Source organism: Cyrtonyx montezumae, unplaced genomic scaffold, assembly GCF_038088225.1.
Source record: "Cyrtonyx montezumae isolate F1298 unplaced genomic scaffold, pur_monq_1.0 scaffold_13, whole genome shotgun sequence".
In the NCBI taxonomy this organism is placed as follows: domain Eukaryota; kingdom Metazoa; phylum Chordata; class Aves; order Galliformes; family Odontophoridae; genus Cyrtonyx; species Cyrtonyx montezumae.
In genome coordinates, this window is record NW_027071859.1 from 5,668,431 (window position 1) to 5,696,027 (window position 27,597).

The following is a 27,597-nucleotide window of genomic DNA, read 5'->3' on the forward strand; positions in this document are numbered from 1 at the left end:
CTTTGGAGCATGGCAGCCCTCCCTGCTTAGGGGCCAGGAGCACTGAGGGCACCGCGGTTCTCCTGTGGCACCAGTGGCACTGCCATGCACACAGGGCAGTACTGGCAGCCTGTCCCCATGCAATTCCACCGCTCAGTATCACAGGGCCACAGCGACACGAGCTGATACCTCCCAGCAAAGGGCAGGGGGGAGTGGGGTGGGCGATAGGTGCCCCATTTCCAGCAGGAATGGCCATCACTCTGCCCAGAGAGGTGCCCAGCTCCACGTGCATCTTTCCCTCTCCACGCGCTCCCAAGGTTCAGGCAAGTTCAGGACAGACACTGCGATGCTGCTGCCATTGCCCTGGGCAGCAAAGCCCCCATGGAGCCACGCCAAAAAATGAACCCAGCGAACCAAAAATCAAAGAACCATCACCCCCCGAGCCTCCCACCCTCACCTTCTGCCCCGGACTCACAGGAGAGCTGGTTCAACAGCCTGCTGAGCCATCCCATGCTCCCGCGCCGAGGGCGAGCTCGTAGCTACGAAACGACGGAGAGAAACAGGTTTCCCCCCGCCTCCCCCCTTCCCCAAACCGCCCTCTTCATTGGCACAGAGAGAAGCGATAAATGCTGAAGGGATTTATTAATAGCACCTCTCCCATCACCAGGGAGAGAGCGGTGCTTTGGGAAACGGCTGCCAGAGGCCAGAAGGCATCAACTTACTTTTGGCAGAGGGTCGGAGGGTCCGGGCGGTGTTGGGGCTCCAGAGGGCTTCCAGCTGGAGTTGGGATGGAGAAGTGATGCTGAAGGAGCAGGGAGAGACTCCCTGGAGAGGTGCTGGGGGTGTCCTCCGAGCTGCAGGGTGGGTGGCAGCGGTCCCCGGCAGCTCGCAGCGGTTGCTGCATGTGGTTGCTGCCATCTGCAGGCTGCCCGACCTCAGCTGGAGGAGCGGTACCCCTCGGGTGCCTGGGAGCGTGATCCAGGAAAGCACTTATCGATGGGCTTTGAAACTCCAGCCCTTTTTTTATTTTATTTTTTTCACTTTTCAGGGGTTCTGAGCTCCCGATGGAGCTGTGGGTGTCCCTGCTCGCTGCAGGGAGTGGGACCAGGCGGCCTTTGAGGGTCCCTTCCAACTCAAACAGCTCTGTGGTTCTGTGACTCCATGAGTAATATTGGAAAGCACCTCTAAGATCACCCATCATGGCCAACCCCACCATGACCACTCACCTCAGTGCCACATCTCTGCAGATCTTGAACAGCTCCAGGGACACTCACCCATCCCCCACGAGGTAACCACTGACCTACTCCTGCTCACTGACCCCATTCACCTCATGCCTACAAACCCTGGGGTCTCCTCCCTCACTCAGCCCAGCTCACCTCCTCCTGGTACCTATGGGCTCCCCCTGCGCAGCCGAGCTGAGATCCTGCAGGGCCTTGGAGCAACCCCAAATTCCCCTCTGGAGGATGTTTTTAGGTTACAGCTGGCTGCTACCTCAGGGAAAACACCTACAGTTGGAAAGGGGTTCCCTGGGGGTCAGGTAGGACACGATGCCCTGTTGTGATGCTGGTGGAAGAGATGGTGGGGGGCACCCAGCCCACGGCAGGGGGTTGGTCCTGGACGGTCACTGAGGTCCCTTCCAACCCAACCATTCTGTGATTGTAAGATTGCTCCAGGATGGTTGGGATCCACTTGCCTCTGGGCTGTGGGGCCTGGTGGAATCGCCCACGCTGATGTCATGGGGTTGCCATGGTATTTGTCTCTGCTGTTGCCATGGAGAGAGAAGGAGGTTGGGAATGGGGGGCTGCTGCCAGGGCCACCAGCGCATCCCCTGTCCCCGCAGTGAGGAGTCAGGGGTTGGACTGGCCCACAGCTCCTGGGATCCTCCTCCTTGCACTTCTTGAAGGTAAGACTGACATCTGCTCTCCCAAGGAACACAAGCTCACCACTAGTAAGGCAGTATGATCTATCACACCAATATGATCGATCCAAACATATCCTACATGTCATCAGCACACAGCACTGTAGAGGAAGATGGCCACGAAGAGGACAAGGGCCTGGAGCAGGGTGACATGGGACAGTGCTGCCAGTACTTCTGGGGCAGAGCAAGGAGGAGCACTGGGAGCAAGTGGGTGCCCCCCAGCAGCTCAGGTTTTGCAGGGCCCATCCATGGCCTTGGGAACCTCCAGGGATGGGGCACCTCCAGCTCTGTGCAGCAGTGCCAGGTGGTTCCTCACCATTCTGTGTAAAAACTTCTGCCCAACTCTAACCTAAATCTCTCCTTGTTTAGTTTAAAGCCATTTTCCCCAGCTGCTCTCAGTCTCTACTCATATCTGGGATTGCACCAACCCAAGTGCAACACCTTCCATTTGGCCTTCTGGAACCTCATTAGGTTCTCACGTGCCCACTTCTCCAACCTGTCCAGGTCCCTCTGGATGGTGTCCCTTGCTTCCCTTGTGTCAACTGCACTGCTGGTACAGGGGCACGGGATGAGATGGGATGGGATGAAGTGAAGCAACATGATGTGATGTGACACGATGTTATGTGATGTAAACTGAAGTGAGCAAAGCAGAGTGGAGTGAAATGAAAGGAAACAAAATGGAATGGAATGGATTGGAATGAAGTGAAATGAAACAAAATGGAGTGGAGTGGAACAGAATGGAATGAAATGGAGTGGAGTGAAAGAAAAGAAATGAAATGAAATGAAATGAAATGAAATGAAATGAAATGAAATGAAATGAAATGAAATGAAATGAAATGAAATGAAATGAAATGGAAATAAATGAAATAATGAAATGAATGAAGTGGAGTGGAGTGGGGTGGGGTGGGGTGGGGTGGCGGGCCCAGCTCCGCACCAGACTGGGGCTGAAGGCATTCCTGTCCCTGTGACTCCATTCCCTTTCCCAGGTCCTTGCTTCCCAAGAGGTCCCACCAAGGCTGATGTGCCCCACAAAGCCAAGCTTGCTTTCTGGAGCACGGCATGTTGGTAATGAAGAGCAGGTGGATAGACAGGAGCATGGAGCACAGTAGCAGGAAGGGGCTCAGCCCCAAATTGCACACCTCATGCTCTCCCCATGTCTACAAGAGCCCATCTGGGCTGGAGCATCCCAGCACTGCAGTAGAGGACATGTTGGCTACTGCTGCTGATGGTGACTCACCATCATGATGATGATCTCTCTATCATATTTGAAAAGTCATGCCTATCAGGCAAAGTCCCTGGGGACTGGAAAAGGGAAATATCAATCCCATCTTCAAAAAGGGAGAAAGGAGAACCTGGGGGACTACGGGCTGGTGAGCCTCACAGCTGTGCTGGGAAGATCAAGGAGATGATCTTCCTGGAAGAAATGTTCAGGATCATGAGGGACAAATGGGTGATCAGAGATAGCCAGCATGGTTTTACCAAGGGCAGATCGTGCCTGATGAATCTCGTGTCATTCTGTGATGGAGTGACTGCACCAGTGGACAAAGGAAGGGCGACTGATGTCATCTGCCCAGACTTGCGTGAGGCCTTGGATGGGATCCCCAACCACATCCTTACCTTTGATAAGATGTGGATTTGAAAGCTGGACTATTCTGTGGATAAGGAATTGGTTGGATGGCCATAGCCAGAGGGTTGTGGTCAATGGCTCTGTATCCCAGTGGTGGCAGTGATGCGTGGTGTCCTCCAGAGGTCTGTCTTGGGACTACCGTCTTTAATATCTTTATCAGTGATACAGAGTGTGAGATTGAGAGCACCCTCAGCAGTTTGCTGATGGCACCAAGCTGAGTGGTGCAGCTGACACAAGAGAAGGGGAGACACCATCTGGAAGGATCTGGACAGGTTAGAAAAGTGGGCATGTGAGGAGCTAATGAGGTTCCATGAGGTCAAGTGTAGGGTGTTGCACTTGGGGCAATCCCAGATATGATCAGAGACTGGGAGAAAAACTCACAGATCAACCTGATCTGGTTGGTTGGCAACCAGCCTGTGGCAGGGAGTTGGGACTTGGGGGGGCCTTAAGGTCCCCTCCAACCTGAGCCATTCTATGATTTTGTGATGAAGTTGTCCTTCATGGGCCTGGAAATGGTTTTAGAGTTTAACTGTTCCTTCATTTTCCCTGGGATCACTGTGAGCGTGTCCAGCTTGCTGTTCCCTGAGAACTTCACAACATTCTTTGCCATCCAATTGGGTATTGTTCTTAACAATCCCTTAAGTATATTACACCTACCGCAACAATCCTCTTAGAGGAAGCTGTTGAGATGGCTGACAAAGGGCAAGGTGTCATTTAAATACACCTAGGTGTTAGTCCGGGTGGGAAGAGCAAGGCCCAGGGCACGGGAAGAGGCCACAGGGCTCCTGGGCTCCTTCATGGCTTTGTCCCAACCTGCACACAGGAGGGCTCCAGTTAGTGGTGGGGAGGGGCAGCATGCCTTGGCCCCAGCCAGAGCTGCAACCAGCCCTTCTCTCCCCGAGTATCTCCACATCTTCCTTCAGCCTTCCTGATGGAAGTACCGCAGAGCAGTGGTTCAGCATCCAGCTCATCCTTGATGCAATCTGGCAGCCCCACGTGGATACTCTCAGCTCCTGCAGTTGACATAAGTCATGCTCGGGCTCTTGAGCCACTGCAACCCTCGATATGCTGATTAATAATAGAGCACCAGGTGCGTGCTCACAACCATGACCTCAAACAGAAGCGATACAGCCCTAGAATAGGTGACTCGTTGGAATCCTTTGGGGGAAAATAATAAATTATATCAAGAGGTCAGAAACAACGTGGTAAAATCCTGTCGGGACGGCAAATCAATCACTTTATCTCATAAACAATTTCATACATTTGAGCTCTCTTTGCTCAAGCAGTGTTCCACAAGACAGTGATCTCCCCTTGGGCCGGGATGTTACTCCTTGAGATTTTTACTATGTCTGTTCACCAGTGAAACTTTAACCGTTAAAGACAGATGGTTGGTGTTAAGTTGTAGGAACTTAAGTATGCAGTAGACTGAGCACTGTGGCTCTTGTCATCATAACAGATCATACTGTGATTGGGAGGAGTGCTCACACAGCACATGGCTGTGCTGCCTTTCAGCAAGACCTGGACAGGCTGAGAGTTGGGCAGAGAGGAACCTGATGAAGTTCAACAAGGGAAGCGTGGAGTCCTGTTGCTGGGGAGGATAACTGAGCACATCAGAAGAGGTTAGGGGATGAGTTGCTAGAGAGGAGCTCTGCAGAGAAGAACCTGGGTTCTTCTGGTTGACCAGCAGTTGACCAAAGGTCAACCATGAGCCAGCAGTCTGCCCTGGAGGCCAAGAAGGCCAACGGTACCCTGGAGTGCATTGCATACAGCATGGGCAGCAGAGCAAAGGCTGGTGAAACTATCCTCTGCTCTGCAGTGCAGAGGCCACATCTGGAGCACTGCATCCAGTGCTGGGCATCCCAATTCAAGGTGGACAGGGAACTGCTGGAGGTCTGGAGGAGCTGGAGGTCTGGTGGGGGTCTGGAAAGGCTGAGAGTCCTGGGGCTGCTCAGCGTGGAGAAGAGAAGGCAAGAGGGGATTTGATCAGTGTTGATCAGTATCATCCTTTAGGGCAGGGTTCAGAAGGACAGACTCTTCTTGGCAGCACCCAGTGACAGGACAAGGGGTAACAGGGACAGGTGGGGATCACCACGATTAGTGCTGAAGCCAACAGCTAAGAGCTCGCTGTGAGCTCAGGCAGATTTGTTGGGCCAGAGCCGTGTCCTGACTTGTCTGCTTCTGCTAAGAGGATCTGGGTAGGCCAGTTAACACTCGGAAAACACTGTTTCTACAATGACCAGTTTCCTCCCTCACCCAGAACATTGAGCAGTCAGGGTGAGCACCACACTGGATGAGCTGCAGTTGAAGCTTCAACAGTGCACAGAAAAGCTGCTGGGTGAAACGCAGCATCTCCACCTGCTCTCTGCATCTGGAGCATCCTCAGATACTGCAGCAGCAGCCCTGAGGCCACATCCCCACCCTGCCTGAGATATCCCAACTGTTACAGGCTCACTAGAGGCTTAATCACTCATGCAGGACTTAGGAGTGATTCAGGCTGCATGCAACACTACTTCTGTTACAAACCAGGATGCCATTGGCTTTTTTGGCCACCTGGGCACACTGCTGGCTCACGTTCAGCCGAGCACCAACCAATACCCCCAGGTCTGTTTCCTTTACAGTCTTCCAGCCACTCTACCCCAAACCTGTAGTGCTGCCTGTTGTTGTTGTGACCCAAGTGCAGAGGACTCAGCACTTGGTCTTGTTGAACCTCATCCCATTGACCTCAGGTCACTGATCCAGCCTGCCCAAATCCCTCAGTAGGGTCATCCTACCCCCAGGCAGACCCAAACTTCCCCCCACCTCTGTGTCATCTGCAAACTTACAGAAGGTGCACTCAAGGATGTTTACAGGCCTGCAATTCCCCAGATCCTCTTTACAACCCTTCTTGTAGATGGGAGTCACACTGGCAAGCCTCCAGTCCTCTGGGACCTCTCCAGTTGACCAGAAACGCTATCAGGAATGTTCAAATCAAGGAAGGATTTAAAACAGTTAATGGGAACTTCAGGATATTGAAAGAAGCACGTACCTGGGTTTTCTATCATTCCCTGGCCATTATACTCATTCTTATAGAAAAACAAGTAACAGAAGAGGAAACTAAGATCAGAGAGGTGCTTAAATCTCTAACTGGGGATGGCTTCCCCAGAAGGAACTGCAAAAAAGAGTCAGAAAACAGCCTGCCTACCTTACAGGAATCGCAGAAAATATGCTGAAGGACACACTCAGGCTTCCAAATGACAGGTGGCCACAAACACAGAACCTTTAGCATTACAGCCTCTTAAACCTGAGTGCACCACCCCTTACTGAGGGTACACCAACAGAAAATGTCCAGTTTACAGGTGCCTCAGCAGAAGGGCAAAGGGTGAATGGCAACATAAGACCTTGCATCAGGTATCACATCAGCAAACAAGTAGCAGAGACGTAAGGGCAGCTGTTCTGGCAGCAAAAATCCTACCTGTAGCCTTTTATGCTGTTTGGGCTGGTGCCACACTGTGGCTGTCAGTGGGAAGCCTTGAGTTGGGAAGCAAATAGAGCCTCAGTTTGGAGAAAGATTGGTAATTGTAACTAGATGTAGCCAGGAAAGGTCACCAGGACCTTTCAAGGCGCACAAGATGACCAAAAGCTTCACGCACAGCTCCCACTTGAGCACAAGGCAGCTGCTCTCTCGGACCGGCCCTGGAGATGAACTAGGTCTGCCAGCTCTGCACCCTGCCTTGAACGGCTTTCTTCCTGCTGTCAGGCTGGACTGAGATACCAGAGGTCTTATTACAGAGTCCTAAGACATTCCTTTTATCAACTCAGCAGGTCCACCAGCAATGGAAGAAGCATCTCTGGAAGAAGCAATGACACAGACCAGCTCCCAGGCACCCAAGACACCACCAGAATACAAGTACCTTCAGATGCAGTTAGCCAGGAATAAATTTATTTTTAAGACTTAAAACCATTATTTATTAATAAATAATTTGTTTCTCCGCATGCCACACCCCACCATGGCAAGATGGTTTGGTCTTTCCATTCAAGTGCTTCCACTCCCCCAAGAAGCTGGGATCAGCAATCACATCATTTCCAACAGCTCAGACAGAAACCCACCCAGCTTCGCAGCAGCACGAGTTGGGAATGGTGTTGGACGTACACTGAGGCCAGGGCTGCTCTCACCTGGCTTTGCCACAAGCCTGGCAGCAGCAGAGATGAGCCAGCCTGCTTTCCAGCACTGATTTCAGCAGACTCTTTTCTAGCATCAAGGTGCAACACAATAAGGCACCGATAATTGAGGACTCTCCACAAGATAAAGCAGATCAGAAGTGGTTCCAGTTTTTTCAGAGGCATCTTTCTCCTCCAGCACAACACGTGGCTGCAGGATTTTGGAGAGGAAGCCCTGCTTCCGTGTATTTGTAGCTCAAATTTTGTTGTATGGGGTATATTCTTACGGGCTGCACCAGCTCACAGAAAACAGATGCTGCATAGGTGCTAAGGAGACAAAGTGACATCCCGAGGGTGAGGTGGGACATCTCACAGCACGAACGAAGAGCCAAGGGACAGCACAAGCTCCAGAAAATCAACCATCCAACTGCCACTTCTGCCCCGTGCTGCTGGCACAGTGCTGCCACCTGAACACAGCCCAGAGCATCGTGTTCCACCCCACCCATCCCTGTGCCCCTCACGTTTATCTCCATGATCGTATTCCATTGCGTTTTCACCAAAAATCAAAGCACAGCCCAACCCCTCTGTGCACTTTTTGGGTTTGTTTTTCCTGTACAGTGTCAATAAAATACACCGTGTACTCTACTTTATTTAATAACTCTGAAAAACCATTTGCCCCCTCTCCCAGGTGAGCCACCTTCGCAGACACGAAGCCGGACAGACACACAGACAGACCCACCACCACAGGGTGCTGCCTCGGGGTTTCAAGTCTGCATGACAGTGATTCAAACTTACAAAAAAACAAAACACAGCAAAAAGGAAAACACAACCCAAAGCATTAAATAGTAGTTACAGTTTGAAGGTTCCCCAAAGCAGGAAGAAGGGACTTCACCTGCAGAAGGAAAACGCTGTCAGCGGGCGTCCACAATGATCAGTGTGGAGGAGACTTTGTTCCCATGGTAGATTACATATGCACAATCTGCTGTGCTTGTTTGCTTCCGGATGCAGCCTTTCCAGAGCCTGGGTTTAAGCTACACTCTTCATTCAAGCACAGATCTTCATTAAATAAATTGAACAGAAAAGAAAATCAGCATTCAGTCTTCACCATCCCACTCAATTAACTCAATTACAAAAAATGTTTTCTTAAAAAAGGATAAATCAATGCAAACAACATGTCTTTTACAAATGCACAGTAAACAAATACATCCCTGGATGAGACACGCAGCTGCTGGGGACAATGAGTTGGAAAACAAAGCGATGTTTGGAAAGTCACCACACACACACACACACACACCCCTGTGAGCTTTCTGAAAGTGCACACACAACCAACATGATACACTTTAAGGTGCTTCTCTGAGCTGTGGATTTGCTGCCACTGGTGATCTGGCTGCACTGCTACGGAAGAAGAGGCTCAGGGACCCAGCAGAGCCAACCCAGAGCAGCAAGTTCATCCCACTGGAAGGAGGGGTTTGACTTTGTGTTACACAGACTGGTGTAAGCCACATTTTGCTGCCATCAGAACCCCAGCTCACAGGCAGGGAACGCACAAGGACAGCTGCAATGTGGTCCCAGTACCCACATCCCTTGGGCAAAGGAGAGGAAAGCTGCCTTCCCATTTTTATGTTACTTTGAGTTCTGACTCCTAAGCAACCTAAATAAAATGTTACTGTAAGCTTTGTGTGTTTTTAACCTCTGTTTAAAAAAAAAAAAAAGTGCAAGTACTTGTCCAAATAAATGAGTGCAAGAAGGCAGGACAGAATGTGAGAGAACTGTCACCATCTGCTCCTTAAGTACCAGCCCAGGATGAGGGCTAAGAGGTTAGGGAAAGAGGAACTCGACCACAAGGATGACCCTCCTGACCTTGCAGAAATCAGCTGTTACGTTGGGTTTGGTGATAGGTCAAGGTGCTTTGCTCAGGTAAAGCCATTTGCATCCCCAGCTGGCTTTACCTGAATAAGCACTGGGGTTTGAGGTTGTGCTGGGAACATTCAGCTGGTCTGAAATACAGTAGTAGTGACCTGAAGGCGACCTGAAGTTTGTCCAGCTTCACCCAAAACCGTAGGCTTGTGTTGGTTGAACAGCAGCAGAGGCTGCCCCGTACCAGTCCCGCCCTAGCTGCACTGGATACCGTGTGTACGTTGCCCTGATGTCTGTCCAGAGGATAGGTTTAGATCTGTGGTGATGGTTGAACTATTTACAGGTATTTGCAGCAGATATTTACAGTACTTCTGCAGACCGCAAGCTGATTTTCTCTTCCTCCATTCCTAGTCAATCCGGTGTGGGTTTCTTTAGTGAGAAGGGTCGTATATTGAAGTGCCTGCTCAGCTGGCTCACCTGGGGACAAGGACAGGGTTAGCAAAGGCTCAAGGCACGAGAAGGAAAGCTGGCAGAGGTCTGCTACCCCACTGCTCTCATTTTCCCACCACTGTCCACACTGCATTGGCCCAATCCTCCAGATTTCCCCATGCCCTTCCCTGGAAGGTTTTAGTCTTTCACTATCAGGGTGAAAGAGCAACACCTGAACGACCATGAAGAAGCACAGCAGCAGATAGAGGATAAAATCCACAGTGTGGCACCAGAGTTCAGTCACTGCACAGCCAACAGAAAGCAATGCTGAGACCAGCAGCAAGTCAGGGCAGAGCATCTATTCCAAAACTATGCTCCCAAATTCATAATAATTTGGGATTATGTCCCACTCACTGTTCTAAAATGCTCTGTATCACTATTAAGGTTCTTCTGTCCTGAGAGAGGAGACTGCCCCTGGAAAGCTGCAAGTGGGGGGCAACACAAACTCAGGGGAGCGGAGAGCTGGAAAACTCACTGCAGGGATGGGCAAGTCTGAGCAGATGGGATTACACCATCCTCAGCCCCATCTCCAACAATGACTCTGAGACCAAATTTATTTAAAGCTTCTTAGCTATTCAAATCCTTCTTGCACATAAGTCTCATTACACTAATAGGAAAGACAAGACAACGTGGGTATTACTTCCTTGCTGTAATTACAGCTCAAATGTGACTCCTGGAGGCTCTACATCAGTGATGCAGCACTGAGGGCACAGGGCTACCCAAGGAAGGGGCGTGATGTGGCAGCACCAGGGCCCCTGAACCACTTCCTCAGCAGCTTCCTAGGGCATTTCTAATGGGATTTAGCCTCCTCTGAATTTGTTTTCTCTCTTAATCAAAATTCAGGGCAGAGTTTGCTCAGACTAAGAGGAGCGAATCTGTCCCTGGATCTCTACACAGCATCAGCATGCTCCTTGTCAGGGATGTGTCCCTGTAGCTCCAGATCGAGCTCAGCCACAGTGACACCAACAGCAGGTTAACTTTTTATACAAATCAGGCACTCCCATCCAACATGCAGACATCACATCCACTGCTGTATCTACAGGAGCCCTTCCCACTGCCTCGGGGTGTGGGTCACCCAAACGGGCAGACCTACGAGCTGGTCTCTAGGTTAAAACCACAGCCACAGTGTGCTGAACAGCAGCAGAGATGCAAGGATTTGTTTAAGACTCCTGGATGGCATAGGAGGCCCCAGCACACTGTGTGAAGCTTGCTTTAAACCCAACTCACAGCCTGCCAGTCTCACTCAGCTCAAGTCTCTCACGCACACCAGAACCTGGGGCTCCAAGCTACGTGAACTGACACCACCACTTTAAACCAAAGCATACTCTACCCTTGAGGAGCAGCAGCTCCTGAGCATTCAGCCCCTATGCCCACGTGCCAGGTACACCTACCACGACCACTCCATAGTGGATGTGTGCCAGGGTGAGGAATGCAGTTAGCAGGTAGAGGAGAAGTGTCTCGCTGCTGGGTGCAAACCCAGACACCACCACAGAGAGCACCAGGGCTATGGGCAGCAGCATCCAGTTCAGAGGCCGGCAGCGAGTGCTGCTCATCTGACAGACAATCAGCTGGCACTGCAGGGAGAGAAAGCAGTCAGAGTCTGCACCAGCACCAACCCTGCAAACCCACAGAGGTGCACAGTGCAGGGGAAAGTCAGGTTTGTACCTATCACTCAGCCCAAGATCTGCCTGTGTACGAGAATTCCTTACCACTGTTATCTGCACTGTAAGCAGCTTGTGTTGCTAGACTCAAAAACACTCAATTTTATCTGTAGTTTCTCAAGAGCTGAGCCTGTAACATTCATAGGCCCCAAGCCCTGTGTGTTTTCCTGCTTGTTCTTTCAGTCAGAGCAAAATATCAGAACTGTCTCAAGTTAAAACCTCACACCTCCCTTCCTTTCTCTCACTCAAGCAGTGTTCTGCTTTGTCACGGGTGGTTTCACGTTTCCCAGGGGCTAAACTGAAAGCATAAAGCAAAGCCACTCACAGAGATGTTAGCAAAGGCAGTTCCAACCATGAAATAGAAGAGCCTGGGGTGGACCTCCAGGATGTCCATAGGCGAAACGAAGATCCAAGTGGTGCAGAGAGCAAAGAGCAACACTGGAGACACCAGTGGCAACATGATTTCATAAACAGAGTGGTGCTTCAAGGTGTTATTTTTATAGGCTCTGAAAGGCAAACAGTCAATAACCACAGTCACGTGAGGAAGATGCACTCCTTCACTGGTAACCCAAAACCCAAGAACTACAAGGGCTGTGAACAACTGGACAAGACAAGACTGTGAGTTCCTCAGCAACCTGCACCTTGCAAAGTGCAGCCCTCTGATGTGCAAAAGCCAATTTGTCATCCTGAAAACGTTCATGTGGTAACTAAAGAAACTGCTCTGGGAGCTCTTGCAAAGGTGCTAATGTGGGAAGAACTTACTTGTAGAAGTTGTACAGGCTCATCGGTAGCGTCACGGTGAGAGCACAAGCTGGAAGAGAAAGAGCCAACATTATTGGCCAAGCAGAGGAGGCTATCACGAGCACCCCGTGGTGGTCGTGCTCTGGTTTCAGCTGCTTGCAAAGCAGAGCAGCTCAGAGGTGCACGAAGAGCAGCTCAGCAGGTCTACAAGCAGGTGCTTGAGATTCTGGTTCAGGAGCTGTAATTACAGGCTAAGGTCTGCTGCAAACGGAATTCTCAGTTCTTAAAAGCTGCATTAAGAAGCTCAGTGTTATGCTTTGAGCAGGTGCAAAGTTTAATTACGACACTGTCTTTAATGGGATCCCACAGTCAAAGCCATCAAAGTGCATCACAACTCTTCCACGTTTACACAGCTGTAAAGAGCTGTAAATATTCCTGCTTTTAATAACCTAGCTCCTGTTCAGATGCACAAATCCAGTCCACATACACATCCTGCCCTATTTTTCACAAAGGAAAAGTGCATTTATTATTCATACATGAAAGGATGCGTCTGCCAAAGGAAAGCTCAGAATATCCACTTGGTTCAATCTGATGCTTGCACTTTTCTTAATGCAACAACCCAACACACATCGACTTGTAATTAAGTAGTGATAATTAGCCCCTAAAGAAAAGGGCTTAGACTGAGAAAAGTTAAACTGAGGAAGAATTTCTGAATAAGACAAATTACATGAAGCAAAGATAGCTCTCCCCAGGCTCCACCTGCATTATTCCCTGCTTTGTTGTGGTACCACCAGGGAGAGCAGCCAGCCCTTCTGCAGGAAGGTTATGCACCCTTGGATTTAACTTTTGGATGGGTGCACAGAGGGCAGGACCCCCAAAGGGAGCTGCTTCCCCCAGTCCATAGCTACATCCTCCCTCTCTGCAGCAGCCCCAGCTTTTCTCATTACAGCAAACAGAACATCATTATAAAATAATTAAGACATTGAGTTTTGGGAAAAAAGTTGTTTTTTTAAAAGACAGGCTTCAACATGGAGTTTCTTACCAATAATCATTGTAGTGAATAGGTCTCTATATAAGAAATTAAACAGGAAAGGTGCATACCAGGCCTCTACTCCCACAATGGCTGTCACTATGTAGACAATTGAAATGGTCTGAAAGGAAGCAGAGGACAAGCAGGCATGAACAGCACGTAGCTCAGGGGAATGGCAGCTGTGCACTTTGAGCTACATCACATGCAGTTATTCCCACTGATTGAGAGAAGTTAAAAACAATACTTTTTAAAACAATTTCTTGCTGCAGCTACATGGAACAACACAACCAGGATCCACTCCTTGCAGCTGGAGCAAAGATGTCCTTACACAGCTTGAACTGAAGCACAGAGGTGTGCCCTGTATTACACGTAGCAGTAACCAGCTCTGGACTCCTGTTATCCATCTGTTAAAGTCATTACTGGAAACAGGATACAAAGGGATCCTTCCACTGCAGTGGTAGTCCTGAAGTTGTGTGAAGCCCTCCACCCCATGCCTTCCTGTGCTAGGCAGAGGTCCAAAAGCAAAAGCAATGCTTTTGGAGAAAAGGGTCAAAATATGGTCAGAGCCACATTTTACCAGTGGAGATGATTACTGCAATTAACACAGCTGCTTTGGTTACTCTTCTTCCAGCTTGTTGCATTTCCCACCCATGATCTAACAAGCTAGAATATGAATGGTGTGCTGCTTGGTGCTGTACCCTGGCTAGGACAGGCAGCTGAAGGCAGTAGAGCTGAATTTTACCCATTTTGACAAATATGCTAACTGCAAAAGGCACCCCAAACTTCTAGGCTTAAAAACAGCCATACTGGTGACTAATTACAGCAACAATTTAGGCAGCTAGGACAAGAAGAGCAGCAAGGAACCAGGCAGAGGAAGCACAAGGAAATACTCATTCTTCAAGCCTTGTTTCTTGTAGAAAGTCACAGAATACCCTGAGCTGGGAGGGATCCATGAGGATCCTCGAGTCCAAATCCAAAGTACCTTGGATTTAAGATTTTGGAGAAGACAAACAGGACTCCTCGTGCTACTGAGTGCTTCCTGCTGAAAGCAGGCTGAAGATAACCCCCCCAGAGCACTGCACTACAAAGCCTTGGGCCTTTCACACCTCAGCACTACACTCCAGGCACATCAGTCATCAGTTGAGCTTCTGCTGAAGGCAAGCAGTGGCTGTGGGTGAGTACTTACCACCTGGCTGATGTCATATCCCCAGGGCAGGAAGAGAATCCCTGTGTTATACTTCTCCCAGTGGGAGAGGATGAATGAAAACAACACCACCCATAAGAGGAGGTAGAGAACGAAGACACTGACACCGGTGGAGCCCCGGCCAAAGGTGGAGTAGACAGTCACAACGAAGTACACACAAGCCCAGCTGTCCAGGCCATGGTCAAAAAGCTCTCCCAGGGGCGTGCTGGAATTGGTCCTGCGAGCCTGTTTGCCATCAACACCATCTGGGAAGAGAGCAAGGAAAAACAGGAGTTTTTGCTGGACACACTCCAAAATTGGGAGTTTTGTGGGTAGCTCTACACAGAGTAATGGGCCAGTTTGCAGCTGACAAAGGGTGTGCAGCCAGCAAACAGGAACTCCCACTATCTCCCATTCCCTAAGCTATGCTTTTGGAGGTACCAGTCCCCATCTCTGTTTGGGACTGAAAAATGCAATAGCAGGAAAATCTGACAATACTTTATTTGAAGCAGACCCAGGACAGAATTCCACAGACACCTCCAAGCCAGTTCCAGCATCTTCCTTTAGCATCAGCTGCTCTCGGCCACCCTCCTTCCATCCACTTTGCAAAACACTTCCTGGGAACTGCTCTAGAGCAGGGTGTGGCTGAAGCTCAGAATCAAAGATACCTCAGTGGGCTCAGACATAAGGCAACATGCAGCTGCAGCAAGAACACACCACCACAAACCACCCAGGCAAACAGATAAAAGTCTTACCTAACGTGTAGGCAACGAAATTGAGGAGACCCACAACAACCCATACTCCGTTTGGAACGTGCTGGTGGTCAGGAGCTGCAGAGATCAGAAAGACCCAAGTATGGAGAGTTCAGTGTGTATGCTCAGTGGGTTTATTTTGGCACAAGACATACAGAACACAGAGCAGCAGCTCACCAGGACAAAGTACCCACACAACTTGGTGAAACTGAGATGTTAGCTCCGCAGGGTGAGATAGCAGAGCTATTCCACAACAGGAATCCTACAACCTTGCTTTTCAAGTCATACTTGTCCTCTGTCCCCAGCTGCCCAGGATCTAAAATCTTGTGATGGCAGCTAGGAAAAGTGGCCCAAATGCGTGCCATGGAATTGTGTGTGGATCATGCACTCCTCCACTGCTTGCTTAGAGCACCAAGGAGAGCCTCTTGGGGATGTGATTCCAGGACTCTATGTGGTTTATACCCTGCCTCTGCAGCCACATGTGGGGAATCTGCAGCCCACATCTCTGCCAATTGAAACCCAGTCCTTCCCTAATAACCTCTCCTCCTTCTCTCCTCTAGCACTGTCTCAGCAGACAGCCAGCTGTGCTGTTTGCATCTCTGGGAGCCCAAAGGTGCACCTGAAAAAGCAGGAAGCTGCTTCTTGGTCAGCCTCACATGAAGATGAATGGAGGTCTCCTATGGGCAACAGCAATGCCACAAATTGTCACCATGGGATTGTCACTGTTATCTGTTCTGAGAAACATAAACCAAATCTGTCAGGGAAGCTGAAATACAGAAAGAAAACTATTGATAAGTGACAGTTATCACGCTGTATTAATATTGCCCCTGGGACATTCCCATGAGCAAGGAGACAACTTTCAGATTCATTAACAGATGAGCAGGGGTTCTGGTACACATTTAAAGCTGTGCACATCCTTGCACAATGCAGAACAGTGAAATGGCCTTTGTTAGTTTGAATGTAGGGCCAGCAAGTTTTTGCAAGAGGGCAATTAGCTGGGATGCAAATTAAAAGGCCCTACTTGCTGACTTGGGGAAAGCAGTTTCCCACATTACCATTTTTCCTCACACTTTTGATTTCAAAATGAAGGCACCAGCTCTAGTTCACTGCAAAAGCAGAGCTGAATCCTTCTCTGATTTGGCCATTCCTTCCTCTTTCATTGCACACAGCCAGACAGGAGCAAATGCACCCAGCAGGAAGGTGTCACTTGGACAAGTCCTCACTGCAAAGCCCAGAAACTGCAAAGCCCCTGAACACTGTCCCTTCCTGACACTGGGAACATCCAGGCTGAAAGTGCTTTGCAACAAGCACCAGAAGTCACAGCAGACGAGGTGACAGCTCACACCCTTCTGATGCTTTACATCCAAACACAAAAAGGCAGCCTTACCAGAAGCATAAAAGTCAGGATCGAAGTATGCCATGAGGAAGAAGTTGAAGACAAGTAGCAGGAAGCCAGAAAACGTTATGAGATTTGGGGCCAGCCAAGTAGGGAAGATCTATGGGAAAGCAGCAAAAGAACAAATGAGCTCATTAAAATGTGCAACAAGGCTGCTCCTAGCTGCAGCAGAGACCTCATTACAGTCATCTGGGTGTTAGACAACACTGCTTGGTCGCATCCAACATCATGGGCAGCACGAAGCTTCAGGCTGCAGTGCAGAGAGCTCGGGGCAGGCTGCCAGAAGGAAGGTCGTGCCCACTTAATCAGTCACACCCCAAAGGGAGCAGGTCTTTTCACAAAAGAGGAGCCTTTCAGCTGCAGAAGACATGGCAGCAAGTGGTGTTCTGCTGTCCCAGTTGGGGCAGGAGGAGGTCTCACCTTCACTATCGTGTTCCAGAAGGGATGCATGACATACAGAGACAGGGGGTTGCTGTCCACGGCACTGTACTGTGAACAAGAGGGGAAATAAAGGAGAAAAATAATAGTTAGGGCTCCAAGACCTCTTGTAGCAAGCCAAAGAGCCTAAATATCAAGACTTCACTTGCTGATCAAGTCTTTGCACTGCAGGAATGCTTGAGCCAGAAATGGAGTTATATACAGAGGATACTGAGCAACCACAGAAGTCCTGAGTAAGAGCTGTTACATTTCAGTACAGATTAAACCCATTGAGATGACAGCTTTCATTGTCACACTCATCTCCAGTCACTTGGAAGAGGTCTCCTTCCAGAAAGGCAGGAGACATTTACAAGGAAGAGCTCCAACCCCCTCCCTTGTTCTGCAGGGTCTTAATCATAGAATCATAGTCAGAAAAAGACCTCTAAGATCACTAAGTCCAACCGTCAACCCATCAGCACCATGCCCACTAAACTATGCCCCAAGTGCCACATCTCCATGTTTCTTGAATGCCACATACACCACTGCATATCCACGAGCACCTCCAAAACCTACACCAACCCATTACAGCTTAAGCAGCAGAGGGTCATTTGGCAGCCCTCAGAACAGGTGACCTGGGCTGGATGGAGACACAGGGCATAGAAATAAAAGACCCAAAATAAACACTGGAACAGGTTCTAGCTCAAAAGTCAAGTTTTGCCATCGTTTGGTTCTCGAGAGCACCGCAAGCTGTTATCTGCTCTCGAGCTTACAGCCTCTTCTCAGCCAACATCACTCTGTGTAAAGTCCTCTTCCCCAAGAATCACTTTGATAAGTGTCCCAAGAAAAACACTTCCATATACTATGACATTGCTCAGCTCACATGCTCCAGGCAATGAACCCTGGGACAGTGCCCAGGCAGCATCAGGCATTGGTGCCTGCTGTCACCCCATGGCAGGGGAAAGCTTAAGAGCAGTGAGAGGGAGAGCAATCAAAGCCTCCACCCAAGCAGGGACACAACCTATGCTCTCTCAGAGATAAAGGGAATTCAGTTGTTCAAAGGAAGCACAGCAGCCCCCAGTCCTGAACCAATCAGCATCTCCCCACGCTGGCACCTCTCAATGCACTTCTCTTTGGCTGCAGATCAGGTTGGATATTAGGAAAATATTGTTCTCTGAGTGGTCACTGGAATAAGGCTGCCCAGGGAGGTGGTGGGGTCATCATCCCTGGAGGTGTTCAGGAACCATGGGGATGTGACAATGAGGGACATGGTTAGTGGGCACGGTGGGATGGGTTGCCATTGGTGACCTATGATTCCCTGGAAACAAAGGGGACTGCCTTGTCCACGTCAGAAGCTGGAAAGTGGTTGTTTAGGGACTGAAGTGCTCCAGCAACGTGAGCACGGCTGGGTTTTTTTTGCAAGATTTGTGAACATTCACAGCAGCTTCAAGCACAACCCTGCCAGGCTATGGAAAAAAGCCCACCTATTTCTCCCAGCCACAACAGCACTTGTATCATTCTGTTCCCACTTTCCTAGTGGGGACAATCCCATCCTTAGATGGTATTTCTGCTCCCATCAGCCCCTCCCATTAAATCCCCATGACGGATCACTCTGCTTCACTAGGAGTTAACCAAGCACTATTGACACACTTGCCTTGACCTTACAGCACCAGCAAGCCTGCAGGAGCTGCAGCAGGCAACAAAACCCCGAGCTCGATGTCGCATGAGACAAGGGCTAAGCCACGAGGAATTTCCATCCCAGCTTAGTGCAGTTTCAGAGGACAGAATTCCAAACACTTTAAGAGATAATAGGATTTGGGCTCACTCCCAACTAGGGGAGGAGAGCTGGAGACTGATTAAACCTCATTATCCCCATAACAGCCTGGAACAAGAAAACAGATGCCCCACCAGGAGTGAGGCAGGGGAAGCACTCTGGAGTCTGCTCCTGTTTGGAAAGCACCCTGGGGAGGTTTCCAGGCCACATCCCAGCGCATCTCTCACCACACACTGAGGATAAGAAGCAATAAGTAGCTTTTTCCACATTCCCAATTGTATGCAGAGTCAAAGACCCAGAAAGACCCTATTCTGTATGTGTGCGTGTAGGGCGGGGGTGTAACATGCAGCTGTTTTGCAGAGGCTTACTGATGCTCTGACTTCATTTCCAGAAGGTTGGTGCTGAAGGCCATGAACTCTAAGCACAGCAGTGTTTCACTCACCGCATGTTGTCCTCCAGCTGCCTCATCCTTCCTGCAAATCAGCCTCACCTTCTCCTTTCTGAATCTCTATACATCCATCTAATGACTAACACGCACCATTTGTCCTTCCCAGAGTCACTGTTCTATCAGGGCCAGCAGTCAAGACTCAGATTTCTCCCTTATTTTCAGGGAGGAAAGGACAAATGGAAGGAATTTCGTACGCCCCAGAGGCTCCTTCTCAAAGCAGACAGACATCTGTAATGGACACTGCTCTAAAATAGCACTGTGCACACAGATGCAGCTTCTCCTTACCACTGCAGGAAGGATCCGCTCCCCTGGGGCTTTGGTTTTAAGCTTCACAAGAACATGGCCTAGCCAACTTTGTAGCATCAATCTCACAGTTGGCACCGTGCAGCTTCCCTGTGCTCCATCCCTGCCAGCTCAGCCCCTTGTGTCCAAGTCAAATCCAGCCCATTTATGCACGTCCTCCACTCTCTACCCTACACTTCCCCTGGTCACACAGTACACGGATATTTCCCATCAGTACTGAAATGAGATTTACCCCCAGGAGGATTTTTCCAAGTAAAGTGGTATTGTTTGCTCTAAAAACCCCTTCCAGGCTGAGGCTTCCCTCATCTATGACCTATGGGAGGAGTCCCTTCTCACAGCAGGGGATGGTCCCTTCTAATCCAATTCTATGATATTCTGTGATTTCTGGAAGATCCAATTACATGCCCTAGGAGGAGATGCATATTTATAGCCCAGATTCACCTAATAGCTCTCCTGGCCAATAAAACAATGCAGCCTTTAAATAATCCAGTTACCAACAACAGAAAGCACTTCATCACACGGGTACCCAGTACCAAACACACAAAGGACTTCGGGGTGGGCTGGGGGAACCCTGAGGCAAAAGCAAAGCAGAGGGAGCCCCAGCACGTCCATACAAATATTTCCTACAAATCTCCTTAAGTGCAAAGGGAGCACAAGGCTAAGAGCCTCTTCCCGTGGGGCCCGAGATAAGCCAGGAGGCTGTGAACTCGACAATCCACAGCAACTGTCATCAAGCAGAGCTGTGCCAGCCAGTTTTGCACTATGCCCACACTCTGCTGATGCATTACAAGCCACATCATGCTTTAATGGTACTTATTAACTTGAGTCCTGTTGATCTTCTCTAAGGTCAGTTCCCCGGCGGTGTAAGAATGGAGCACGTTGGCAGCAGTGAGCACAGGAACGTTGCGTGAAGGTGGGAGGGATGCCAGCATCCCCAGACCTTACCCAACACCACAAGCTTCAGTGCTGGCAGCAATTCCCTCCTTTGGCCTCATTCTGTAAGGTTTAAATACACAGGGACTTCAGCAAAGTCAAAACCCAAAGGTTTTTGTAGATCCTGCGGCTCAAGCTCTCCAAGCCCCACAGGCTGTGCAAATTAAACTGGGAAAGCAGGATTTCTGCCCTGCCAACAGCCTCTCATGGTCAGAACCACAGTTCTTGCCGAGGCTATCCCTGCCTTCTGCAAACACACCCATGGGATCACTCCTGCAGAAAAGCCACAGGGAAGAGGCTCGTTCTTCCCTGCAGATCAAGAGGCAGGTGCTCAGGAGCACACAGCAGCAGAGCTCACAGGGACAACAGCTTTATGCCACAGCAGAGGTAGAAAACACACAGCAGGATGCACAGCACCAGCAAAAGCCATCCGGGCTGAGCTGATAAACAGCACAGTGCTGCTCAGCCCCGACCCAGAGCTGGCCGCCCGCTGGGTGCTGAATCCTGCCTATGTCCTCCTGCTTGTTTCAGCCACATCCAGCTCTACTGCGGTGGAGCATTAACTATCTGTGGCTGCAGGAAGGCTGCACAGATGGTGAGCTCAGGGGCCTGTGGCAGGAATGCAGCTCGACGAGGATCAGCCAGCAACAAGCTCCTGGAGTGGGGAATTGAGGGATCAGGGCAGGAAGGAAAAGCAGAAACATTAATGTTGTAAGAGGTTTCTCTTCGTGCAATGTTGCAACAGCCCCCAAACCTTCTCACTCTTGCTTAAAGCAGGAGGGCTGATGTACCTGAGGGGTGGACCAGACCTCAAGCCAACAGATCTGGGATTCTGCTCCCAGTGCCAAAGAGAAGCAGGGGAACAGGCAAGTCGGTGCACAAAGAGAACTCACTGCAATTCCCCTACAAAGAAATCAGTCCAATTTTTAAGTACACCTACCGAAGGAAAACACAAACCCACGCACATCAGGAGATGACTGCAGATGAAGCAAGGCACCACTGGAAAGGAGGGGGAGGACTATCTTCAAGTTTCAACAGAGGCATTTTGAAAGAGGCAAATGAAACTTTTTCTTTTCTCCCCAAAGCACCTAGCATGCTGTCTCTTTTCTTTCCTCCTTTCTGCGAAGAGGAAATTCATAATTAACAAACATACAGCAAACTATGTGTTCCTTTGCAAGCCCTGACAGCTGCTTTGTGCAGGGCCCGAAGCACAGCGAGTCAGGGCAATTACACAAGCCCTAATAATGAAGCCATTTTGTGAGCCAGCCATGGGAAGGGAGGCATCAGTTTCCACAAGGTTCTCTTCCAAGCAGTCCCAGCAGCCAAGTACTCGCTGTTAATTAGCGGAGAGTGACTTTCATGATCGAGTTCATTATAGCCATGATTCAGCAGACAACAAAACACCTAACAGCAGACTTTCCGTGCCACTCAAAAGACCTGAGGTGGACTGACAGGTGGACTGACCCTCCCTTTGGTTTCTCACACTCCATGGCAAACAGCAATGATTCTCAGACCACAGGGTGGGGAGCAAAGCTACAACCCTGCCAGGTTCATTACACTAATTGCCCAGCACTCCTCCCCTGCCCAACAGAGGACCACTGTGGTAGGACACATGCACATTACCTCCTGGAGAATCAGAGAATCATGAAGGTTGGAAAAGAACACTGAGATCACCAGGTTCAACTACTAGCCCATCCCCACATCCCTCAGTGCCATATCTCCACGGCTCTTGAAAGAGCCACCACCTCCACAGTACACAACCTACACTATTTTTAAACCTGTTTAACACCATAGGCCAGCCCTGCAACTCTGAGAGCCAAAACCTTTGGGCCACAAAGTGGTATCCCAAAGGCCAGCTGCTCCATCCTTACATGTCACTGCAGCCATTGATCTGGGGTTGGGCTCTGTGCTGACACCAGGTGCATCCAGCCAGCCCAGTAGACACTGAACAGGACAGCAGTGGATGAAGGTGTGTGCAAAGATCTATCAGGAACCCAAAAAATCATTTGAGTTGGAAGGGACCTTTAAGGGCCATCTGGTCCGACTCCCCTGCAGCGAGCAGGGACACCACAGCTCCATCAGGTGCTCAGAGCCCCATCCAGCCTGACTGTGCAGGGAAATCCACCAGCCCTTTGGGCAACACTCACCAGTGCTTCATAGAATGGGATCATAGAATCACTCAGGTTGGAGAAGACCTCTAAGATCACCACGTCCAACCCTAGTGACTTCCGTGAAACTAGAATTGGGGAAAACAGGAATCCCTATCCAAAATATGCTTCAATACCTTTGGTATCCTGTGAAGCAGGGCAATAGTTCAAAATCTTTAATTTAACAAAAGAAAAGAAGAAAGAAAAGCACCTCTACCTTCTAGCTGCTCACTTTAACAGTTGTGAAATCTCGGAGTACTCTGGGGCTTCAGGCACCCTCTGCAACACTGCACCTGAGGAAGTGGTTGTTTAAAGGCAGGCACAAGCAGAGCCCCAGAACAATTAAAGGAGCCATTGGGGAAAGAGTTAAGTGATTCAAAAACAGAGCTGAAAGGGCTCTTTTCTCCTGCACTGCACCCTTTCTGCTAAGGACCCTGCAGGAGAAACCAAGCAGCAGCCTCAAGCCTCCCATCCAGGTTGCTAACATCAAAAGCTTCTCTTGCTGCTCTCACTACCAGCTGCACTGTTGTTCCACTGGTCTGAAGAGCCACTGGCACACATCTGGGTTTCTGCAGAGATCTCTTCAGGGCTCATATTTCCAGGGGAGCCTCTGTGAGGCTGCCAGGACTGCTTCCAGCCATCTGCTTCCTGCAGTGCAGCATCAACAGCCCTGCTCTCCACAGCACGTGGATCTGAAGGGAAGAGGATTTCCTGGGGCAGGACAAGCATGCTCAAAGCACCCACGTACCTGTGCGTCCATGCCTCTACCTGGGTGATGCTCACACACAAGAATCCTTCTGTTTGGCTCTGGAAATGAGGAATCAAGTTTTCTTGCAAGAAAACACTACAATAGCTTGTGGCTATTTCATCATACATGGAGATGTACAATTCTCTGTACAATTTTCTCCTCAAAGGGTCAGCTCTAACAAACAGTATTTTAATGGCTCCTCACAGAGCACTTTTCTCACTGGGGTAACAGCCCAGCACTTCCTGGTATAAAACATCTGCTACGTGGGAACGGGCACAGGGCTCACTATGCACCACACAATACATCTCTTCCTCCAGGTCCATGAAGCTTCTTTCCTTCTTTCTCCTATGCAAGAGACATCACTCGTCACGCCTTTAGTTCTCCACACAGACATCCTGCACAAGTACACACAAGGTGCTCCATCAATGCTTGGACCTGCTGAGGTCCCAACACCAGGTCAAGGTCATAGCCCACAGTGCTGTCCCCATCCTCAGCCCAGCAAACATGACAGCAACACTATGAGGGCTTTGTTTCACTGCCCACGCAGGTAAGGAGACAGAAAGCCTTTCACAAGAGCAGGGGCAAGTGGGTAGCTGCCAGCTTCCTCCTCCACCATCCCCAGCACAAAGCAAGGGCACAGGCATGGAAGGATTTCAGGGTGCAGCACTTCCCAAACCCCAAGTTCACCTTCCTCTCACAGAGTTTGCTCCCAGAGTGTTCCATCCCACCTTTGGACCCAAGCAGGACACGTGTCATCAGCTCCCCTCTTGGGGCACAGCTTCCGTGCCACGTAGGAGCAGTGCTCCAATGCCCTGCTCTCTTGTGTTTCCCCCCACACCCCCATGGCATGAATCACTCCCAGCAAAGATAACACCAGGCCAGGAAAGCCTGCAGGAACCTTGGGGCATGTGACTGGAACCCCAAAATACTGTGAACAATGCCGAAATGCATGGCTATCATCAAGCTGCAGTGCTCTGCTCTTGGTCAGTTTCCCTTTCAGCAGCTGCTCCCAGCACCATGGTTGTCCCCCAGAAATGAGACCCAGGAGCTGCAAAGACCACATGCAGCTCATTGAGATGCACAAGAAGCAGCAATACCAGTGCAGCATGCAACGCACGAAGCACCCTTCCCCTCTCTTCTGCATCCTGCTACAGGCACCACATTCAGCTAAGGCAGAGAGCTTGCACAAGGGCAAGTTGTTTGGGTTGCTCTGCAAAAAAAAAAAAAGCAAACAACAGGACCTGGGGGCAGATTGTAAGGAAGAAAGGTCTTCTTCCTTGAGAATGCAAAAAAGGACCAGGCATGTCTGTGAATGTTCCAGATGGATCCACTTTCCTCTCTCCTCACTATTTTATAGAAGCTTGCCAGGTGATTTGCAGGCTGGCTTTTCAGAAGCAGATCGTGACTTCTGGCGTTCAACTACAAAGTTTGCAGCCCTGAACAGCAGGGCCTGGCTGAGGGCATTCAATGTTGAACAGTAAGAGAGCACCGGGTCTTGGCTAAAGACATTCAGTATTCAATAGGACGGTCAAAGCACGCATTGCTCTGCAGCCTTAAAACAAGGTTTATTGCTGATAATGAGGCCTCCACTCTGCCAGAAGCATCAGTCCTCTGCAACAACCTGATGAGCAGGAAGAAATGCTGGAGCAGACTCACTTAGGATCCGTCTGGCTTTCTTACTGCTCTGAGCAGCATCTCCTGAGGAAGCCTCAGCACTACAAGGCAGGAGGTAATCTGGTACAGCAGAGAAACCTTTCTGTCCCGTGGCTTAAGTTATATCCAAAGGTACGTACCCAAATAGCACAGCCTCCTGCTGAAGAAGTGACAGAGGGTACAATTAAAGGTTAAGCCAACGCTGAACGTTTTGCTGCACAACCCCCTTAGATACAAGAGCACTTCGGCGTCCCATCAAGAGCAGAGAAAACACAGAGGGGCTCATAAAGGATGGTTCCCTCCACGTCAGCTCCACCAGCACCCAGCCAACTTGTGCCAGAAGGCACACACCTACCTCCCCCAGCCAGCAACGTGCACGCTGCAAAGCTGAAGCCGTTTGGCTCCCGACTCACTGCTTCCCATCTGCACTCCTGGCAGCTGCAGGAGGAGCAAGGGCTGGAGGAAGCAACCTTGCAGAAAGCACTTCTGCTCCAGGAAAACTAATCACCACTGCTGGGAGAGCAGGGACGTGCTCCTTCCCTTGTTGCCTACTCGACATCCACGGAGGCTTTTCTCCATTCTGGCCAAGGCAGCAACAGGAACAGAGGGACTCCTGTAGCACAGGGTTGCTTCTGGCTGTGCATCACCTTTTTGGCTGCTCCCACTGCTTCCCAGCTGTGGGTACATACCCAAATTACACAGCTGACGTTAAACACATGACACAGAGAAAGCCATACAGCAAAAGCTAAACTGCACTCCTGACACTTTGCATTGCCCACTCACACATACCCTGCAGCGCCTTTAGGAGCACTTTACACTGTTACAGAAATTTTCTGTCTGTACCCAAAAGGCAAACCAGCTTTGTATCAGAAGCAACAGACCTGGGGTCACCAAATAAGGAAAGGGCACAGGAGGACAAGGTGCAATGCCCAACACAAGGCTGGAACGCGCCGCTCAGTATCACAGACTTGTGCTGCTTCATCAAGGCTAAAATAGCATAGAAAAACAAACTCCCTGAGCAAACAAGATGAGTAGAGCCCTGCCAAGCAGACATGATGCGCTCTGAGCACTAATTGTGAACCTGACTGCTTTTATCAAAGTCCTTATTGACTCAATAAAACCACAAGCTTTCCAGCAAGGCTTCTCCTGCCAGTGAGACCGCAGTCTGGCCACTGGGGTACATGCTCTGTTGGCTTCTGCCACTTGGTCCAACTAGGAATGGAATCTATGTACCAGCAAGGCTCATACATTGCTTCAAGTGGTGGAAAAGAAGGGCATGAGGAAGTCCCAGTCATGCCTGAATACACAGACTGCTCCAAGGGGAGAGCAGAGCAGCACGGACAGCACTACCCAGCTCTACAAGCAAGCTCATCACCTGCTTTCCTCCCCAGATGCACTGAAACTGTTTTAACACTCCTAGAATGCTTACATAGAATCACTAAGGTTGGAAAAATAATATCATCAAGACTCACTGTCTACACATCATCACTATGCCCACTTAGAGAATTACAGAATCATAGATTGGAAAAGACCTCCAAGATCACCAAGCTCAATGTGAACTCATCCCATCATGCTCACAACCACATCCCTCAGTGCCACATCTCCACAGTTCTTAACACCTCCAGGGATGGTAACCCCACCACCTCCCTGAGCAGCCTATGCCAATGACTGAGAGAAGAACTGCTCCCTAATATCCAACCTGAACACGAACCAAAAAAGGGCCAACAGCCCCACATCTGCAGTACTCCCATCTGGAGTAATGTGTCCAGGCCTCTTTGTGGGGCAGGGCCCCATGGAAACTACCTCCCAATCTTCCCATGGCATCAGGACCCACGGCAGCCCCTCACAGCAGCAGCACGACACAACGACCTACAGCCAAAGGACCCCACAGTGCCATCATCCTCCCCCAGCCAAAGGACCCCACAGTGAATACTCTACCCCCCCTAGCCAAAGGACCCCACAATGTCGTCGTACCCTCATGCAAAGGACCCCATATTACCTTCCCTCTCCAGCAGCAGGACCCCACAGTGCTCCCCACCAATATCAAGACCCCTCCCCACAACATCTCCTACTCCAACACACCAACCCCCAAGCACCAGGACCCCTGCACCCTCCCCCACAGCCCCAATCCCCACACGTCCCGACACCTCTCACCCCACGGCTCCAGCCTCCCACGGAGCCCCAGGCCACGCTCTGGGCCGCAATACCTTGTACTTGCTGAAGCCAGCCAGCTGTTCAGCCGTCACGTACTCCATGGCTCCCACACCGGCTCGACTCGACCGCCTCACACTGCCCCACGCCGCACCCGTTTGGCCCCCGCCGGCCGCCGTAGGCCGCCTCCCGCCGCCGCATCGGCCCACCCGGCGTGGCCGTGACGTCACCGCACCGCGCCACCTCCCACCGCGCG

At 50.2% G+C, this 27,597-nt stretch overlaps 2 protein-coding genes across 3 annotated transcripts in view; both read right to left on the bottom strand.

Moving 5' to 3' along the window:
* CLU (clusterin) overlaps nucleotides 1-27,597 on the bottom strand; it is a 212,328-nt gene that overhangs the window by 150,730 nt on the left and 34,001 nt on the right.
* Nucleotides 9,400-27,518, bottom strand: SELENOI (selenoprotein I). 2 transcript variants are annotated; one of them, XM_065730594.1, is made up of 10 exons: nucleotides 27,398-27,518; nucleotides 17,191-17,259; nucleotides 16,762-16,870; nucleotides 15,378-15,452; nucleotides 14,626-14,888; nucleotides 13,452-13,560; nucleotides 12,431-12,479; nucleotides 11,994-12,174; nucleotides 11,399-11,581; nucleotides 9,400-9,995 (listed from the first exon to the last, which is right to left on the bottom strand). In XM_065730594.1, the coding sequence occupies exons 1-10, from the start codon at nucleotides 27,443-27,445 to the stop codon at nucleotides 9,879-9,881; spliced, it is 1,203 nt and encodes a 400-aa protein (XP_065586666.1). In that variant the 5' UTR covers nucleotides 27,446-27,518; the 3' UTR covers nucleotides 9,400-9,878. The 2 variants fall into 2 exon arrangements, with proteins under 2 accessions (XP_065586666.1, XP_065586667.1); XM_065730595.1 differs by having other exon boundaries at nucleotides 9,930-9,995.

Excerpts from the sequence above, each read along its gene's own strand:
- SELENOI (XM_065730595.1), bottom strand. The coding sequence starts at position 27,445 with ATGGAGTACGTGACGGCTGAACAGCTGGCTGGCTTCAGCAAGTACAAG. Across the intron at positions 13,561-14,625 it reads GATATGACATCAGCCAGGTG|ACCATTTCAATTGTCTACAT; the intron begins GTAAGTACTCAC and ends GCTTCCTTTCAG. Across the intron at positions 12,175-12,430 it reads AGCCTGTACAACTTCTACAA|AGCCTATAAAAATAACACCT; the intron begins GTAAGTTCTTCC and ends TTTGCCTTTCAG.